The 16,693-nt window shown below is 53.8% G+C and overlaps 7 protein-coding genes across 7 annotated transcripts; 5 read left to right on the top strand and 2 right to left on the bottom strand.

Annotated features, from left to right (window-relative positions):
- Window positions 1–688: 688 nt before the first annotated feature.
- Window positions 689–1,248, bottom strand: CDEST_05628 (uncharacterized protein; the record flags this gene model as incomplete). Its single annotated transcript, XM_062921787.1, has 2 exons — window positions 689–981; window positions 1,041–1,248. 2 exons carry the CDS (start codon window positions 1,246–1,248, stop codon window positions 689–691), a joined length of 501 nt encoding a protein of 166 aa, XP_062777838.1.
- A 1,450-nt stretch (window positions 1,249–2,698) lies between these two features.
- On the top strand, window positions 2,699–3,573 carry CDEST_05627 (uncharacterized protein; the record flags this gene model as incomplete). The annotated part of the gene is made up of 2 exons (XM_062921786.1): window positions 2,699–2,907; window positions 3,000–3,573. 2 exons carry the CDS (start codon window positions 2,699–2,701, stop codon window positions 3,571–3,573), a joined length of 783 nt encoding a protein of 260 aa, XP_062777837.1.
- A 612-nt stretch (window positions 3,574–4,185) lies between these two features.
- CDEST_05626 (uncharacterized protein) lies at window positions 4,186–4,848 on the top strand. Its single transcript, XM_062921785.1, has 3 exons — window positions 4,186–4,412; window positions 4,481–4,508; window positions 4,571–4,848. The coding sequence occupies exons 1-3, from the start codon at window positions 4,243–4,245 to the stop codon at window positions 4,688–4,690; spliced, it is 318 nt and encodes a 105-aa protein (XP_062777836.1). The 5' UTR covers window positions 4,186–4,242; the 3' UTR covers window positions 4,691–4,848.
- Window positions 4,849–5,457: 609 nt separating this feature from the next.
- On the top strand, window positions 5,458–7,011 carry CDEST_05625 (Putative S-adenosyl-L-methionine-dependent methyltransferase superfamily; the record flags this gene model as incomplete). The annotated part of the gene is made up of 8 exons (XM_062921784.1): window positions 5,458–5,625; window positions 5,680–5,711; window positions 5,781–5,866; window positions 5,943–6,095; window positions 6,167–6,204; window positions 6,268–6,305; window positions 6,361–6,498; window positions 6,582–7,011. 8 exons carry the CDS (start codon window positions 5,458–5,460, stop codon window positions 7,009–7,011), a joined length of 1,083 nt encoding a protein of 360 aa, XP_062777835.1.
- Window positions 7,012–7,856: 845 nt separating this feature from the next.
- CDEST_05624 (Putative peptidase M14, carboxypeptidase A) lies at window positions 7,857–9,748 on the top strand. Its single transcript, XM_062921783.1, has 2 exons — window positions 7,857–8,171; window positions 8,265–9,748. The coding sequence occupies exons 1-2, from the start codon at window positions 7,940–7,942 to the stop codon at window positions 9,665–9,667; spliced, it is 1,635 nt and encodes a 544-aa protein (XP_062777834.1). The 5' UTR covers window positions 7,857–7,939; the 3' UTR covers window positions 9,668–9,748.
- A 1,278-nt stretch (window positions 9,749–11,026) lies between these two features.
- CDEST_05623 (Putative adenylosuccinate synthetase, adenylosuccinate synthase, GTP-binding protein) lies at window positions 11,027–13,467 on the bottom strand. Its single transcript, XM_062921782.1, has 9 exons — window positions 13,291–13,467; window positions 12,845–12,874; window positions 12,731–12,767; window positions 12,667–12,679; window positions 12,556–12,597; window positions 12,024–12,454; window positions 11,862–11,958; window positions 11,743–11,804; window positions 11,027–11,676 (listed from the first exon to the last, which is right to left on the bottom strand). Exons 1-9 carry the CDS (start codon window positions 13,326–13,328, stop codon window positions 11,143–11,145), a joined length of 1,284 nt encoding a protein of 427 aa, XP_062777833.1. The 5' UTR covers window positions 13,329–13,467; the 3' UTR covers window positions 11,027–11,142.
- Window positions 13,468–15,243: 1,776 nt separating this feature from the next.
- CDEST_05622 (Putative extracellular membrane protein, CFEM) lies at window positions 15,244–16,403 on the top strand. Its single transcript, XM_062921781.1, has 2 exons — window positions 15,244–15,691; window positions 15,800–16,403. Exons 1-2 carry the CDS (start codon window positions 15,457–15,459, stop codon window positions 16,126–16,128), a joined length of 564 nt encoding a protein of 187 aa, XP_062777832.1. The 5' UTR covers window positions 15,244–15,456; the 3' UTR covers window positions 16,129–16,403.
- The last annotated feature ends 290 nt before the right edge of the window (window positions 16,404–16,693 follow it).

The following is a 16,693-nucleotide window of genomic DNA, read 5'->3' as shown; positions in this document are numbered from 1 at the left end:
CCCAATAAACAACACAACGCAACCATCTTGCCCCCTCTGTGTTTGTCTATAGATTTAGTTCTTGCTTTGGTATTTCCTATCTATGTACTGTTCTCTGTGTTTGACGAACAAGGGTAGCAGTAATGGGTTTATCATATAATCATCAAGTATGCTACATCTGCAACTTTTCTTTCAGGCAGAGACTGCGCCCTTGCTGCTTGACAAGGCCTTTAACGGCCCCTTTTCTCAGAGCGTAAAGCTTCTACGAGGTATACTGCTTGATACAAAGCCTGCAGCAGTCCCCTCATTATTATCAAGCAGCTGGATGAGCTGGCCAGTCACTCCTATCTCCAAGGGTTCTTAATGTGCCTCGTACGCTTCATTTCAATAATTTTAAAAACAGGTTTCTTCTTGAGAATCTGCTGCAACACTAAGGACTAAGATTCAGCAAGAAACCTATAAAACAATTTGGACTATACCGAGAGCTTAACGGTTGGCAATAAATCTCACACACCAGCAGAAACCAGTGACACAAGAAAGGTATAGCAGCCAATAGGCATAATTTAGAGGATAAGAGGAAAGGCTATGTACTGTATAGTATGCAGTTCCAACCCACAGCTCTCCACACCATATACTTCTTAAAAGGTCTACCGCCCTTACCAACCTAGCAATAGATACGACAACTAAGCAAGTATGTTTCAGTGACTGACTAGGCGCTGGTGTTGACCTGCCACGCATCGAGGGCGGCCCAGCGAGTTCCGTCCGTAGTAGTTCCGTTGGTCAAGATCGCAATGGCGAGTATGTTGTTCAGCCAGTAGTACTTCTCACTGCCCGTCTCAAAAATGACTCGCAAATGATTTGTTCCATCAGGCTGTCCAGGCCCGCTTGTCTGGACAAAGATCTCCGCTCCATCATCCGTCCGCAAGTTGTACCGTGCATCGGCCCAGAAAAGGCCGTTGCTGTCAACGATGCCCCAATCGGCTCCGATAGGAAGCACCTGTCCTGCAATTCTTATAAGCGTCTGCCAGAAGATGTTCTCGCTGTCAATGTATGCTGCTTACCAGAAATGTTAGGGCCGGAGAACGGGCCACCAAGAACAGGAAGGACGGCGCGCGTGCCATGCGGGCCTACTCCCGTCGAGAATGGCTCGCCGAGTGTACCGTTAAGGCTGTACAGATATGTCAAGCCTGGTCTAGTCGGCTCGGCGACGGCATAGCCAGCGGCCGCAAGGGCAATAGCGAGGTACTTGAATGTAGCTTGAAACGACATTTTGAGGAGTAGGAAGGGTTGTAATTGATACAGTCAGTTGATGAAGTTGGAAACGATTGTAAGATGGTGAGAACTGAGAGTTGTAGAGGATATTTCTTCTTGTACTTATAGCTTCTTACTTTCCTGCTGGCCGATTACTGCATCGTGTAATCAATGTATTTTGGGTTTCCCTCCTATATTGCGTTCATATTGGCTTACTGATCTTTCTGTAGACATCAATTTGGAGGCCGTGTTACACTACGGCTTAGAGTAGGGTGATGGTAGATGTCAAAAGCGGTGGCCACAAGTCATCCACGTGACGCGGCGAAGAGGTAGAGCAACTACATTTGTGTTAGGCCGAATCAGTAACACTTTTTGGAACTTAGTAAATCAGGTTCATTATGCTTATGAATTCATCCGCTCAACTCTGTAGTCTAGCCGCATTTGTGGTTAACAGGCATCGCAAGCGAAACTTAGACTAATGATGTTAAATTAAGGGGGAATTAGCACGCAATGTCTTCTGCTCGCAACAAAGATAGACCCAAAACCACTGTTCGAAGCTACAAAAGTAGGAAATAACGAGCGAATATAAGATTGAGGAAAACCTCCTGCATCGACCAATTTTTCCGCCACGTTACCAAAGGATATCGAGTTCAGCTTCCGGAGAAACTTCGTCTGGCCCATGATTTCGCCTCAACCTGAGGAGGGGAAAGGCCAGAGACTTGGTTCCTTGGCGCTGATGACACGAAGCTCTGGATGACAAGACCTCGGCTTACGTCACACCAATTTTTTTTCCAGCTCCGATTAGCCAAGGCACAATGGCACGCGACGGTACCAGAGCCGTCAGTTGTTGCTTGGAACCATACCCCTCTTCCATTGGACCATCATTGTAGTTCTACGTGCCGATGTGTTACGTTTTGTCGCCCGAACAGAGCCTTGCTGGCATCTCCAATCGGTCTCCGAGGAAACCTGGAGGTCGTCAGCCACAGACAAAAGTCTACAATGTGGCACAGCAGGAGCGTGATTCTCACAAGCGCGGTCCCTAAGACGATGATCTACGAAGGCGACAACACGTAGTTGGACCGCGGGAAACCCCGTCCAGATTCGGTGTCACCAGCCACGTCGATCAATCCTTTCGGAGCCGTGTATCCAGCACCCATTGTGTCTGTGACCGCGCCGAGTCTTTGATTGACATCAGAGGCTGAGACACAGCCATACGATGTGTCTTAAACCCTTGAAATCAGGCAACCGTCTTTGCTCAGGTTGGATGCGTTCGTGGTTTCTATTTCGCCCGGTTGATATGGGTCGACAGAATTATTTTACATATAGTCAGAACGGTAGCCGCAGCAGGTAGCACACTGTTCGTGACTAGTTTACGTCTTTGGAAACTCCAAGAACCTAACATTAATTACCATCAAATACTTTTGTTACTCAAGATCTGCAAATAAGCCCGCCCCAACTCTCCTTAACGATGGTCGCTGCACGCATGCTTCTGGGTCTCGGCTTTGTGTTGCTGCTTGCTTCCTTCAGTCTTCTTATCGTTACCTGTCTTTCTACTCCCGATACAAGCCTACCAATATTCACCCTGGAGGCTGGACGGAGGTCTAATGGGGCATATACTCCTGATATCAGACTTGATTTTGGTCTTTGGGGCTACTGCCAGTCGACATCAACTGCATGGTAAGTACTGCCACATCTAAAGTCACTGCTCTGCTCCAACGGACCAGAAGCCCGGAACCCAAAGGGCGTCTATAGCTAATCCGCAACTGTAGGAGAACTCACCGGGAAGGATGTATCCAGAGGACCACGCGAGGCTATGATTTGTCCTCCTCCGTCGGGTCCATCGTCGAAACTTTCCCTTCGTCCATGTCGAGAAATAAGCTGCGCGACTTGACTTTGGGCTTCATCCTCCCAGCGTTTGCCGCTACGACAGCCGGACTGGCCATCATCGCCACCGCCGTGGCCTTTTTCAGGCCCAAGCGGATTGCCTCCTTTGCCGGCATGATATTCTCCGCGCTGTCTTTCATCTTCACGGTTGCTGCCGTCGGTTGCGTGTTCTCGTGCTTCGAGAACATCAGGAAGAAGACGCCAGATGTCGGTAGCATATGGACCGCACCTTACAACTCGTCGACAAGAGTGAGGAACAGGTACTTGTTATCGACCAAGTATGGAGCGTGTGCTTTCACGTTGGCCGCCGCGTGTGTGACTCTCTTGGTAACCACAGTCGTCATGTCCCTCGCGTGGAAGACGAGTGAAAGACAAAATAGGCCGTCATGGAATGAGGCTGAGGTTGAGAAGAACAGAGTTTCTCATTCGGAGGGTAGACCGTCAGGTACAACCCGCTAGTGTTCTATCCAACAGCAACGAGATGGAAGGGCAAGAGATCGCATGGTTATTTCCCCAACGGGTGGAGAATAGAGAACGCTAGTTCCTTAGCGAACGAATTCTGCTTGTATAGGAAACAGAAGGGGACCCATTATCCGCGTGTCATCAACATGATCTCGACAGAAGCCATTTTCCATTTGGTGAGAAAATCATGGTCTTTAGATAGGAGGTAGAGGGGGGGTTGATTGTCGTGTTTCGTTGTCACGGGCTTGTGATATCAGAGACAAAGCCCTTCGCGGTTGCTTCAATCCCTCGTCAGATGCCCCAGAGGGAACCGGAATTGTCGACTTTAACGTCAAGCTTCCACAGACCTATTCCTATTCCTGTCAAAATGCAATCCCGCAGACACGGCTCAAACTAAGCTTATCCAGTCACGAGAACAACCAATCAGGTTTAGGTTGGAAATTCGCTCAGACTCATGAAGGCCGTCACTAGTCAGACATCGGATGTTTCACCATCTGACCTCATGCCGGACTTGACCAGTCGGACATGCGGGGAAAACATTGTTGCGGACTACAAATGAGCTTTGCCCCCCTCGGGATCAGAAATTCGCAGTTCTCAACAACAGCTAACCATATTTGTTTCATTTGAACACGACGGCTTTGGGCATCTCGCAATCCCACTCTCACTATGGCGACGGTCTTTCAGGTCACTATTCACGTCCATCCCCGTGATGTTGCTAGATTCTTGGAGGCGGCCGAGCCAACCATCGAGAAGATGAAGAGGGAGTCTGAGCTGATGTACTTCGAGATGTATCAAATTCATGACTCTCCGGGCACGATCACGTGGATTGAGAAATGGTGAGTCTGGGACACGCTTCCTCAACGTGGTCACCGTCATGTCTTGCGGGAGCTAAAGCAGTTGCTAGGTCCGAACCTGTAGATTGGATCCTGAAAGTGAGACGGTCTCAGCATAGAATCCATCAAAACTTTGGCTAATCGCTCCCATTATCCGACAGCACCAAATGACGAAGGAGTATTACAACGCCTATTTTGACGCGACAGAGCCCTTCTACGTAAAACCGCGCGAACTGAAGATTTTGAGTTCTTTGGGACCACGGTACTCATACCAGAAGTGATGGGAGGCTTGGTGAAGTTAGACATTGTTGATGTAAGAGAAGGGGACTTGAATAAGTTACATAAACAGGCTGATAATGAATGAAACCCTTTGTCACTTTTTCTGATGCATGCAAATGATCAAGAAAAACAATTTCATTCTTACCGGAATGGAAGCTGGACTCAAGCGCGTACGTACAGGCTTCAAACTGAATGCAAAATACTAGTATTGAAATGATATATGCAAGTTACAAGACATCATTATCATATTCTACTCGATCCTAACTCTAGGGGTCCACTTGACCTTCAACAACAAGCGACTCTTTGGACATGAAAGAGAGAGTGAGAACTGGCCTTCCAAGATTGCAAATCCCCAACGTAGCTCTGGGACGGCATCAAATCCGGCCAAACACATCAACCCCTGATGAGACTCGTCTTCTATCGGGGAACCGGTCCCAAGCTTCCGCATAAGGCACAGCATACAACTACCTTGGCGGCAGGGGCAATTTAGTTCCAATTGGCTTGGAGTCGGTTGAGATCCACTGCTGCAAACATCAACACGTCCAACAGACGAGTTGGCGGAAGTGTGAAATGCACGACGCTGCAGCTTGATGCCCCCTTTCCTTGGGAAAAGCTGATCTGTCGTCTCGGAGTCAGGTATTGATGGCATTTTTGCTTGTAAAACCCCGCTTCTTGCCACAAACTGTTCCAAGATCTCTCTCTTCTCTTTTCGTTGTTGTTGTATCGACTCGCCTAACCCGTGGACACTCCTCTCGACGTTGACGCCAAGATGTCTGAAGCGACTGATCAACAAACGAGCCTGGCGCCGGCGACTGTTGTGTCCAGCGTATCAGCCACCCCTGGCTCGGCCCGCCTTAACACCAGTTCAATTATACCCGAGTTGGATACCAATGGGGAAGCACAGGAAACCGTACTTGAGCCCGATGAGGGGGAAACAGTTCGTTCTTTTTGATACTCATTATTACCCGATAATCTGCTAATCAATAAAAAGGTTGACGACGTCAGGTCGATTGATGATCGAATGTATGCTTTCGCCCCGTAAAATCATTCTAATTTTATTTTACACTGCCGGTAACACGGGTTTCACGTCAGCTCGAGCTACACTGCGTCTCTGACATCAAGCGTGTTCAACTATCCGGTTGAGTACGGTCGCCGATACCATGCTTTCCGAGCAGGATGTGCGTTCTTTTCCTTACTACACTTTGTCGCACTTTGCACATAGGCCGTCCGAAAAGGTTGTCTAACAAATTCTAGCTTATATCGCTCCGAACGATGAGCTCGAAAGCGACCGGCTGGACATGACACATGCCCTGATCGTAAGGGCAATTGGGAATAGGCTTTTCTTGGCGCCTATTGAAACGGAAAACGTTCACCGCATCCTCGACATTGGAACTGGTACAGGAATCTGTGGGTCACTCATGTTCTTTGTACTTGATACTGAAACTTTGCGTGTGTTTTATGTGTTTACGCTGTTGTAGGGGCGATGGAGATGGGCGACTTTTTCCATCATGCAGAGGTAAGTTTACTTCGGTGTTTTCCAACGACTCGATTTCAAAATAAAGGGCTAATACGGCATTAGGTGATTGGTAACGATTTGAGTCCCACTCAGCCAGAATGGTGAGGTGTTGACTTCTGGAATCAGATGATGTCTTGCTAACTAGCCATCAAACAGGGTTCCTCCCAATGTCAGGTTCGAGATTGATGACGTGGAAAGCTCCTGGATCGAGGGCAAGAAGTACGACTTCATATTCTGCCGGTACATGGTGGGGGCAATTGATGATTGGGAAACTCTTGTGAAGCGAGTCTTCAAGTACGTTTTCAGGGCGGTCGGTGCATTGCCTTCCACAAACCCAACTGTCGTTGACGACAAGGTTCTAACGAGACGGCTTTCAGCAACCTTAACCCGGGAGGCTGGGTTGAGTTCCAAGACATGAAAATTCAGCTTTACTCAGACGACGAGACTCTGGAGAAGAAGGGTAAATCTACCATGGAATGGATAGAGACGTTCGTCAAGGCTCTTCAAAGCATCGGGCGCGAGCCCAACCCTGGCCCATTGCTTGAAGGCTGGGTGAGAGAGCACGGCGGCTTTGACCACATTGCTCACCAGAAGTTCAAGATGCCGTTGGGTCCTTGGCCCAAAGAGCAGTATTACAAGGATCTTGGACTTCTCAACCTCGCACAGATTCTCAAAGGCTTGGAGGGGGGCTCGATGAGGCTGTTCTGCGGTGTCCTGGGGTGGACAACCGAGGAGGTGCTGGCGCTGCTTGCGGGTGTGCGTCAGGAGTTGAAGAGCAACCAGTTGCATCCCATGTATGATCTGTAAGTTCTGCTCTTTGTTCCGAGTAAACTTTAGACGTTGCTGATTTAAACCGGCAGCCATGTAGTCTACGCCCAAAAGCCACACATCGATGAGGCGGGGGAGACCTGAAAAACGACTCACACAACCAGCTGTGCTAAACGGCACGTGGCCAGATGAAAGATAACTCTATTCAACATCAAGTCTGTAGTATTCTATTCCGCAAATAAAGACACATGCCCTGTTTCCATCAACTTTGAAAGATGTGGCATCAATCACCTTTACGCTGCGAGGCGAAGCAAAGGTGAACACTGTAGATCATTTTGATTATGGTCAAGGATGGATACAACGCTTGCAGTTTACGGCAATCATGGTTTAAAGACAATGTTCCACTTCCACCTCAGCTGCTATTGGTAAGAGAACTCGACCAACTGGCTATTAGCAAATCCAAACGGCAAGCCGAATGAGCAAAATTTTCCCGTGCCCGGCGGCTAGGGACCTTTTTGAAGCTTGGCGAGATAACACGCCTTGGCGAGCGATTTCGCTGGTCAGGCCGAAGGTTTCCTAGAGACAATGTCAAGGATCCGGGACGTTCCCCAACTCTTCCAACTCCACACGAGGAGGGGCCCCCTTCTCCACACTGCAGACAGACACATTCCTATTCCTGCATAGCTCTAGGTGAAGTGCCGTGATCACTGGTGTCACCGCCCAACGGAGGGGGAAGTCATGACGTTTCCTGGCGCCGGGGCAGCTTGAAATGAGGCCTTGGCGACCACTATCGCTCTCGGCGGAAAGCCGAGAGATGCCGGGGAGGTTCGAGACTACAATAGAAAGCCCGGCGCAAAGTGCTTGCTCGACCGTCTTGCCTCTCTCTCTCTCTCTCTCTCTCTCTCTCTCTCTCTCTCATTGACGAGCCCATTGAGAAGCCGGAGCCAAGTCCGCAACGATCACGACAATGCGTTTCCAGCAGGTAGCGACCCTGGGCCTGCTCCGCGCAGGTCTCGCGACGGCTCAACTCACTTACGCGGACAACCAACCTAAGGTTATCCGCGACAGCGAGGCCGTCGCCGCCAATTTCCCAGAGGTTGAGGGCGTCGAGCTGTTCTCGCCCGCGTTCGCAAGCCCGGAGAGTGTGCCCAGCACCTTTGCCAACGGCACCAGCGGCCCGACGGACGAGGCGACTCTGGGTGAGTCGAATCCAGAAGCCTTCGGCTGACTCTCTCTCTCTCTCTCTCTCTCCCCACTCCTCCGGCCCATTGGCTAACAAGATACTCGCGCAGACCACTTCCTCCGCACGCTCGCGGCGCGCAACGAGTGGATGACATACCACAATCCAGCCTTCAAGTCGGAAGAGGGCCGCTCGATCCCCTACGTCTACCTCTCGACCTCGAACCGTGTCGTCGACGGGCTCGCGTCCCACGCCAACGCCAGCGCCCCCGGCAAGGTGCGCATCTGGATGCAGGGCGGCGTCCACGGCAACGAGCCGGCGGGCGACCAGGCCCTCCTCGCGCTGCTGGGCAAGCTGGACGCCAACGCCACGTGGGCTGCCTCGGTCCTCGATAAGGTCGACATCATGATGCTGCCGCGGTACAACCCGGACGGCGTGGCCTACTTCCAGCGGTACTTTGCGACCAACTTCGACCCGAACCGCGACCACACCAAGCTCGCGCGGCAGCAGACCCGCGACATCAAGCAGCTCGTCATGGGCTTCGCGCCACACGTCGGCGTCGACTGCCACGAGTACAGCCCGACGGGTCCGTACGGCGCGCGCGAGCAGTGGGTAGACGCGCAGGACGGCCAGTTCTCGGCCATGAAGAACGCAAACATCCACCGGGCCATCCGGGACATGTCCGAGGCCGTGTTCGCCAACGCCGTCGCCGCCGCCATGGAGCGCCGCGGCCTGCGCTGGGGCGCCTATGTCACGGGCCCCTCGGGCACCGACGACGTTGTGCTGGAGGAGACGACGGGCGACGCCAAGATTGGCGACAGTTCCGTCGCGCTTGGCCAGACCATCATGTTCCTCACCGAGACGCGCGGCATCGGGTTGGCGGACCAGCACTGGCAGCGCCGGGTCGCCGCGGGGCTGACCATGGTCGAGACCATCGTCCAGACGGCCGCCGACCGGGCCGAGGAGGTGTACGCCACGGTCGAAGGGGCGCGCGCCGACTTCATCGCCAGCACGGAGGATATCGTCGTCACCGAGTCGGCGCGGCCGACCAACATCACGTGGCAGTTCATCGAGGCGACGACGGGCGCGCTCGTCGACGTCCCGGTGCAGTTCCTCAACACGACGCCCGTGGTGGCGAACCTGACGCGGTCCCGGCCCGAGGCCTACGTCTTCTCGCGCGCGTGGGCCGACGTCGCCGAGCGCTTGCGCGTCGCCGGGGTCGAGGTGCAGACGCTGCGGGCCGACTTCCGCGGCGAGGTCGAGGCCTTCAACGTCACGGGCGCGGCGGTCGCGGGCGCCAAGTACGAGGGCGTCGCGCGCACGACGGTGACGACGGGGACGGTCCGCAAGGAGGTCCGCATCCCGGCCGGCGGGTTCTGGGTCAGCACGAGGCAGAAGAACGCGGCGCACGCGTTCGTGACGCTGGAGCCCGAGGGCATCGACTCGTACGCCACCTTCAACGTGCTCCCGGTCAGCGTCGGCGACGAGTATCCCGTCTACCGGGTCATGGCTTGATGCTGCTTTTGAAGTCTAGATAATGAAAGGATAATGTCAATGAATATATGCATGCTGCATTTGTATCTTGCATCAACATCACATGCTTGAACAACCTGTGACCATGATAAAGACTGTAAAAGCACGGAGGCAAGGCCCCGATCACCCCGAAACATAACGCTTGTGGAGGGAGGTGTACGAAGACGCATCCTGGCCAGAGTCCTGATCCTTTGCGGGGAAATGCCGGGGGGTTCCGACCGGCGGAGGTCCGGGTTTCGGTGCCGCGGGCAGGGTATCACTCCGGCCTATTATTCTCGGCTTTGATTGACGGCTGCTTCCCTGCTTTGACCCTGACAACACATCTTAGATTCCGCATATCACTGAAGCAGGCCGCCCGCCTGGGGGGGAAATGGCAGTTGAAAGATCCCAGAACTCCATCATCCCGGACTTCGCACCCGACCCTTACTCAAACTCGAGACGAGCGACGACGGAAAAGCTGCGCTGCTCCCGAATCACAGTATCACACAAATCAGAAGCTTAGTGATACACAAAACGTCGGCAACCAGGAAGCCAGAGAGAGAGATGTCCAGCAAGGCAGAAAAAGAAAGGCAAGAAGGAGAACGGATAGAAATCCTCAGCTTGTAAAAAGGAAACGCGTTTGTTGCCGACTGACGACGGAAGCCCCGAAAGGCAAAAGATTTTGACCAGCATGGGGGTCGAACCCACAATCTCCTGATTCCACGGTATATCGTAGTCAGACGCCTTGCCATTGGGCCAACCGGCCAGACAATTCAGAGTACCTGAGATACTCGTCTGTGATTTCGGGCTCTGAGTTTGCAAACCATATTCTCTTCGTCGGAAGCAGGGTGGAACGCTGTTGAAATTTATGGATTTGCTCTGACTGGGTCTGTGAACTCCCGTTGGCCAATCACGTGTAATCCAACAGGGGCTCCGTCACTCCATGTTGGAAAAATTTGCTAGCCCGGCTATCTTCGGCGGCTTCCGGGGGGAAACGCTAAATGCCTCAGCGCCCCTCCCGATGTCGGGGATCTGTGAGTGATCTGTTGGAGGGGGGAGGAGGAATGAGAAGACCCCGATCTCCTCGGCCCCGCTGGTCGCGGCGAGTCTCCAGTGGGTGCCCCGGACTTGGGCCCCGCGGAGCAAAGAGTCATACATACGTTTGCGTCCACGCTGACGTTGTTGAGTGGAAGACGTTGTGGCTTCGGAGGTATCGAGAATCGAGATGTCGAATGGCGACCATGATTAGGGGTGAGGTGGGTTTCAGTTGACAGACACACACGACTAGGGTATTGAGATCGGAAATTGGGAGAGCTCGACTTCAACGAGGAGGCCCTGTCTTATGTGTCGTCTATTGTTTTCTGGTTTACATCGAAATTCTATCAACAATAGCACCAAGCGTCACCGCCGTCGTTTTTACTGCGACGTTCGGTCGTTATCCCTCCTTTACAACCCTTTTAATGACGGCAAACAGCCGGCTAGTATCTGCGGAAGATAAGGTCCTCTCTCTTGGGGCCAGTGCCGATCCAGACAACCTTGACGCCGACAAACTTCTCGATGAACTCGACGTAGGCGCGGGCCTGCTTGGGCAGGTCGTAGAACGTCTTGGCGCCCGTCGTGGGCGTGTTCCAGCCCTCGAACTCCTCGTAGACGACCTCGGCCTCCTCGAGCGCCTTGAGGTCCGCGGGGAAGGACGCGAACTGCTCGCCCGTGCGCTTGTTCTTGTACGCGACCGCCACCTTGATGGTCGGGAACGTGTCGAGGATGTCAAGCTTGGTAAGGTTCAGCGCCGTGTAGTGGTTCAGGTCCGTCGAGTACTTGATCACGACGAGGTCGAGCCAGCCGCACCGGCGGGAGCGGCCCGTTGACACGCCGATCTCGTGACCGATCTTCTGGAGCTTCTCGCCCGTCTCGTTGAGCAGCTCGGTGGGGAAGCCACCGCCGCCGACGCGGGTCGTGTAGCTCTTGACGACACCGACGATGTTGTTGATCTTCTTGGGGTTGAGGCCAAGCTGCGAACATTGTCAGGAGCGGATTAGGGAGCACGAGACCATCATGAGGAGGGAGAGAGGGCTTACACCAGTGAAAACACCGCCGAGGCCAGTGTTCGACGATGTAACGTAAGGGTACGTTCCGAAGTCTGTGGGTCAAGTATCAGCAAAATGTCGCGCGCAAACAGAGCATCGTGCCGGCGTACTCAGGTCGAGCATGACAGCCTGGGCGCCCTCGACGAGGATCTTGTTGCCGTTCTTCTGGGCATCGGCGATGATGGGGACGGCGTCGACAACAAAAGTCTGTAGATGCGCGCGCGTTAGTGATGAGTCCACAAAGTCGTTGACGCGCGACCGGCCAGACATACGCGAAGGTCCTCTCTGTACTGCTTGAAGCGGGTGATCTCATCCTCGACATCGTAGACGAGAAGGTCACCGAAGCGCTTCTTGAAACCCTGGGCGAGCTGGCGAAGCTTGCGCGCAAAGACCTCCTCGTCGAACATCTCGCTGATGGTGATGCCGTTGCGGGCGGCCATGGTGCTGTAGGTTGGGCCGATACCGCGCTTGGTGGTGCCGATGCTGTTACCGCCCAGCTCCTGCTCCTCCAACCCGTCGACCTGGATATGGCAGTCGGTGATGATGTGGCAGCGGTCCGACACGAGGAGACGCTCGCGGATGTTCTTGAGGCCCTTGGCTTCGAGGTCGGCCATCTCCTTGAAGAAGGTCGGCACGTGGACGACGGCGCCGGATCCGATGAGGCTTATGCACTTCTGGTGCAGGAGACCGGAGGGGAGAAGGTCTGGAGAGAGGGAGAGAGAGAGCAACAACAGCGGTCAGCATAAGGAGGAGGGAGAGAAAGCGGCGCAACGGCATTGATCGGAGGAGACAAGAGGGACTCACGGAAGTCGTAGCTGACACCATTGGCGATGACGGTGTGACCGGCTGGAAAGCAGTCGGGTTAGAATCCCTTGTCTTCGGGTTGGTCTCTAGGAGTTTTGGAGCGACTCCTACCATTGTGTCCGCCCTAGGGCCATCAGCATGCCATCGATTAACCACAAGGTACCGCATTCCCAACCTGAGCTCTGGCGCAAATCTGCGCGTCTTGTCCGAGGCTGCAACCGGGGAGAGGGGGGGCGCGTTAGAGGGTCATTGCGACGAGACGAGATGAGGGCACCAAGGGTGAGCTTACACATCAACCAGCTTTCCCTTGCCCTCGTCACTGTTGTTGCGCCACGTGTTAGTCGATGAATGCCGTCGCAATTGAAGATGCAGCAGGGCAGCGCGCGTCATGCAGAAGACGCGACCGCAGCGGGCATATACACATGCAAGATCCCCCACATGTATACACCCTCGGAATGTTCCCCGACGTGACCGCCGCCCTGCTGGCTGGGGGAGTTGGGATGGATGGAGGTAGGGAACAAATGGGATGGGAAGGCAGAGAGGGACGCCATTGGATATATGGAGGGAGTGACGGCTGAAGAGACCAAAGAGACTGGAGAGGCAGAAAAAGCAGACAAGAGCCGGAACAAGGAGAAGGAGAAGGACAAGGAGAAGAAGAGGGAACAATAGGTAGAGCAAGAAGGCTGGGAGTTGAGTGTTGAGTTGAGTTGTGCCGCGAGAAGATTGGCAGCTTACCCCCACTGGGCGCCGAGAACGATATCAATCGTGGCCATGGCGTCTCGTAGTAGCGTTCCTGGTTGTGTGTTTTATGTGTATAGCAACAAGCGGTTTTGTCTTGCAAGCGAAATTGTCCAAAGTATGGGTTGCTGCGATCGCAACGTCGGTCTGCGATAGTCTCACAAAAACAATTCAGAAGGGAAAGACGCGGGGTTTTAAAAATTCCCATGGAGGGGCAGGTTTTGCGTTGGCGGGGTCGGACGGCCGGGCTCCACTGCTGCGACTACCTAACTATGACTGTGACTGTGGACTCTCATTTTCCTTTAGGGTGGTCAGTCAGGTCAATTGCCAACTGCGTTATCGGCCCGGGTGAGGTAGGTACCTACCTAGGTTGGTAGGTAGGCACGCATACAGGTAGGTAGGTACTTGACGGGCACGGTTGCAGTCACGTAACGCGGTAATTACGTGCAATCGCCGGCTCGCTTAACGGGACGGAACCGTCCGGAATGGAAGAATCAGGTAATACCGGGACGCCAATTGATGCTGCCGTCATGTGTGGCTGAAGTGCCAGTTCAGCCACAAATACTCTCAGCCACATTCTGCCACACCACCAACCACATCACCGGCCACTGGGCCGCATTCTTCATTCTCAGTCATGGCGGTTCACTGCCCATGCCTCCTGCCTGTCCTTGCCTGACATCCATCACACCACCAACATCGACAGCCATCAACAATAACAGCACTCAACGTTGCTCGTCCAACTTGAGTTCCGAAAAGAAGGGGAAAAAGCGAACGAATCCCCCGTCAAAAGTAGCAAGATAGCCATAGGTGGTGCCAGCAGCCAAGCTTACCGCTGGGCAAGCAAACAGCAGCTCTCAGGGTACGGTAGCTTCGGTCATGCTTCAGCCAGTCCGTTTAGTGTTGGTGAATGGAAAACATCGTTTCGACTGACCCAACAACTAATGGACGCTTACACAGCAGGTGGGCACCAACAAGCTTAAATCCCAGCAGGCATGATATGTCTATGACCCTTGTCGGCTCTCCGCTTCACTGTTACCTCGTTGCCGAAAGCCGAGGAGTCCGGCCCTGAATCGCCCTGTTCCCAATGTCCGCAACACAGACTTTAAGTCTAGTATTCGTACAACAATGTTCAAGCTCTTCACATTCTTGGGTAAGTAGGATGGGGATCTGACACAAATACATCGACGCAATCATCTATCTCCTCGACCATGCGGACAGACCCTGGCTTCGCCTTGATCCGGCGTGAGCTAGCACGACGTTGTCGCCGAGGAAATCTTCTTCACATGGCCCTCCAACAACAAGTCACAACAACCTCGGACACAACAAAAGCCCCTTCTCTTGGCAACGGCGGCCAGATGCATCCTACATGGGCAAAAGCTCATTCACCCGAAATTGTAGGCCGAACAAGGACAGGGAACCGACCCCATGAAGGCTAGGGGAGGAGGAGGGGGAGGGGACAGAGCAGGACAGATTAGGGCGAGCAGCTGAAAACTCGTCCCCTCTCGACTCAGGACTCAGCGCCATCCAATCTTATCTGATCCATCAGATAACCTTCGAACCCCCGTCTTCCATGCGCTGTGCCTCCATCCTCAGACCATTATCAATCTTATCACGCCGCCCTGCCAATCACCGCCCTCACCGACCGGCCGAGAATCACCTCTCCACAGCGCTGTCAAAAAGACCCTGGCCGAGAGCCCGAATCAAGCGACTGAGTCTCTAGCCGAGCAGCCTGATCAGGTATGGCCTGCAGAACCCCTGCCCGACTGCCCGGACCATCTAACCAACCTTGGCTACAGATGCACCACCGAGCCACCCTACACGAGTTTGTTGCCCTTCTGGCATTCACTTGGTGATGAAGGGGAAGAGGGGAAAGGAGGGTCTCGTCCCCCCCATCATGTGCGCCACATGCAGGAGCTTGACTCTTGGGTCTTGTCGTTCGTTGTCCCCGGGCAAAAAAGACAAGACTGGGCTCTCAGGGGTGGGCGTCGGCCCTTACCGATGCCAGCTGTGTCTACAGACTTATAATGCTCACTCAACCCCTACGCGCGAGGATTGGGGGGAAAGGGAGATCGTCCCTTCTCTCTTCCTCTCCATCCCGCTCACCCTATCACCAACAAGCGTCGAGAATCAACCACTCGAGGTCGTTTGCACAACACTGTCAAGATGAAGTACTCCTACGTCCTCCTGGCCACCGCCGGCCTCGCCGTCGCCCAGCAAAAGTTCACCGACGTTATCCCCAAGTGCTCCGTCGAGTGCCTCACCCAGGCCGTCAAGGACGGCACCAAGTGCAGCAGCATCGACGACTCGGCCTGCATCTGCGAGGCCACCAACTACCGCAACATCTACACCGTCGGTGTCCCCTGCGTCCTCCAGTCCTGCCCCAGCGACGTCGCCACCGGTATGTTTAGACACCTGTCCATCTCCCCTCTCTTACCATTTTTTCTATTTCTTCTCTCCTCTCGTCTTGCCACCACATCCCAGGCCGTTACTAACACCCACCCGTCAGGCGAGCTCCTCCCCGCTGCTGCCAAGTTCTGTCGCGAGGTCACCAACGGCGCCTCGGTGCCTCCCGTCGAGTCCGCCTCCGCCGCCGTCTCATCCGCCATCGCCTCTCTCTCCTCCGCTGCTGCCTCGGCATCGGCTTCCGCATCGGCCTCTGTGTCTGCTGCCGCTTCCGGCGTCACTACCTCTGCCTCCGTCACCTCCGCCCCCACTGCCGCCGCTTCCGGCTCGGGTGCCGCTGCTACCAGCACGGCTCAGCCCGCCGCCGCCCCCGCCATGGGCTCTATGGGCACGTTCGGTATGATCGCTCTCGGTGCTCTCGCCGCCTTTTGAAAGGGCTGAGGGGATTGTTGTACATAAAGGGTCGATAAAGGGATAGGTGTCGGGAAAGACGCATGTACACTTGAGACTCTGTTCACGAAATAATAATACGTCAATAATCAATCAGAGCGTGTATGGGAATTGCAAATGGTCATGTTCGTGTCTCGGCAACTTGGTCACTGGACCAGCACAGCTCTCAATTCATATGGCCACATTTGCAATGGATCTACCCTCGGCTTCTCATGCGTAACGAGATTGCTCGTCTTATAGCGGAACGGTGCTTGAGGAATTTTAATCCTGCCTGCCACGAAAGACTTGAGGCTTCATGCTTGTCAGTGTGTACTTCTTGGCTCGCCTGCCAGCCATCTGATGCTGTCTGATTTCGACATTCATAGCTACTTCACCAACACTGTACGTCCACTATCCATCCTTGTCTACAAAGTCCACACAGGGTAAGCAGCGGCATCTCGGTGCCTGTTTGAAGAATCGCCATGAGAATTGGGGAAGTTGTAGCATGCACTTCTAAGTAAGTACTTGAGTCTTACATAGGTAATGACCATGGTTCCTGAGAACATCT

Source organism: Colletotrichum destructivum, chromosome 3 (genome assembly GCF_034447905.1).
Source record: "Colletotrichum destructivum chromosome 3, complete sequence".
Classification (NCBI taxonomy): domain Eukaryota; kingdom Fungi; phylum Ascomycota; class Sordariomycetes; order Glomerellales; family Glomerellaceae; genus Colletotrichum; species Colletotrichum destructivum.
The sequence above is the reverse complement of the archived record's forward strand: the minus strand, read 5'-3'. Positions and strand labels throughout refer to the sequence as shown.

What these genes read in the sequence shown, in the direction of transcription:
- CDEST_05626 (XM_062921785.1), top strand. Translation starts at nt 4,243, where the DNA reads ATGGCGACGGTCTTTCAGGTCACTATTCACGTCCATCCCCGTGATGTT. An exon ending in ATCACGTGGATTGAGAAATG is followed by an intron (nt 4,413 to 4,480) that starts GTGAGTCTGGGA and finishes AGCAGTTGCTAG; the next exon opens with GTCCGAACCTGTAGATTGGA. An exon ending in CTGTAGATTGGATCCTGAAA is followed by an intron (nt 4,509 to 4,570) that starts GTGAGACGGTCT and finishes ATTATCCGACAG; the next exon opens with CACCAAATGACGAAGGAGTA.
- CDEST_05624 (XM_062921783.1), top strand. Translation starts at nt 7,940, where the DNA reads ATGCGTTTCCAGCAGGTAGCGACCCTGGGCCTGCTCCGCGCAGGTCTC. An exon ending in GACGGACGAGGCGACTCTGG is followed by an intron (nt 8,172 to 8,264) that starts GTGAGTCGAATC and finishes ATACTCGCGCAG; the next exon opens with ACCACTTCCTCCGCACGCTC.
- CDEST_05623 (XM_062921782.1), bottom strand. Translation starts at nt 13,328, where the DNA reads ATGGCCACGATTGATATCGTTCTCGGCGCCCAGTGGGG. An exon ending in TGGTGTCAGCTACGACTTCC is followed by an intron (nt 12,455 to 12,555) that starts GTGAGTCCCTCT and finishes CCCTCTCTCCAG; the next exon opens with ACCTTCTCCCCTCCGGTCTC. An exon ending in TCGGCGGTGTTTTCACTGGT is followed by an intron (nt 11,677 to 11,742) that starts GTAAGCCCTCTC and finishes CAATGTTCGCAG; the next exon opens with CTTGGCCTCAACCCCAAGAA.
- CDEST_05622 (XM_062921781.1), top strand. Translation starts at nt 15,457, where the DNA reads ATGAAGTACTCCTACGTCCTCCTGGCCACCGCCGGCCTCGCCGTCGCC. An exon ending in CCCCAGCGACGTCGCCACCG is followed by an intron (nt 15,692 to 15,799) that starts GTATGTTTAGAC and finishes CCCACCCGTCAG; the next exon opens with GCGAGCTCCTCCCCGCTGCT.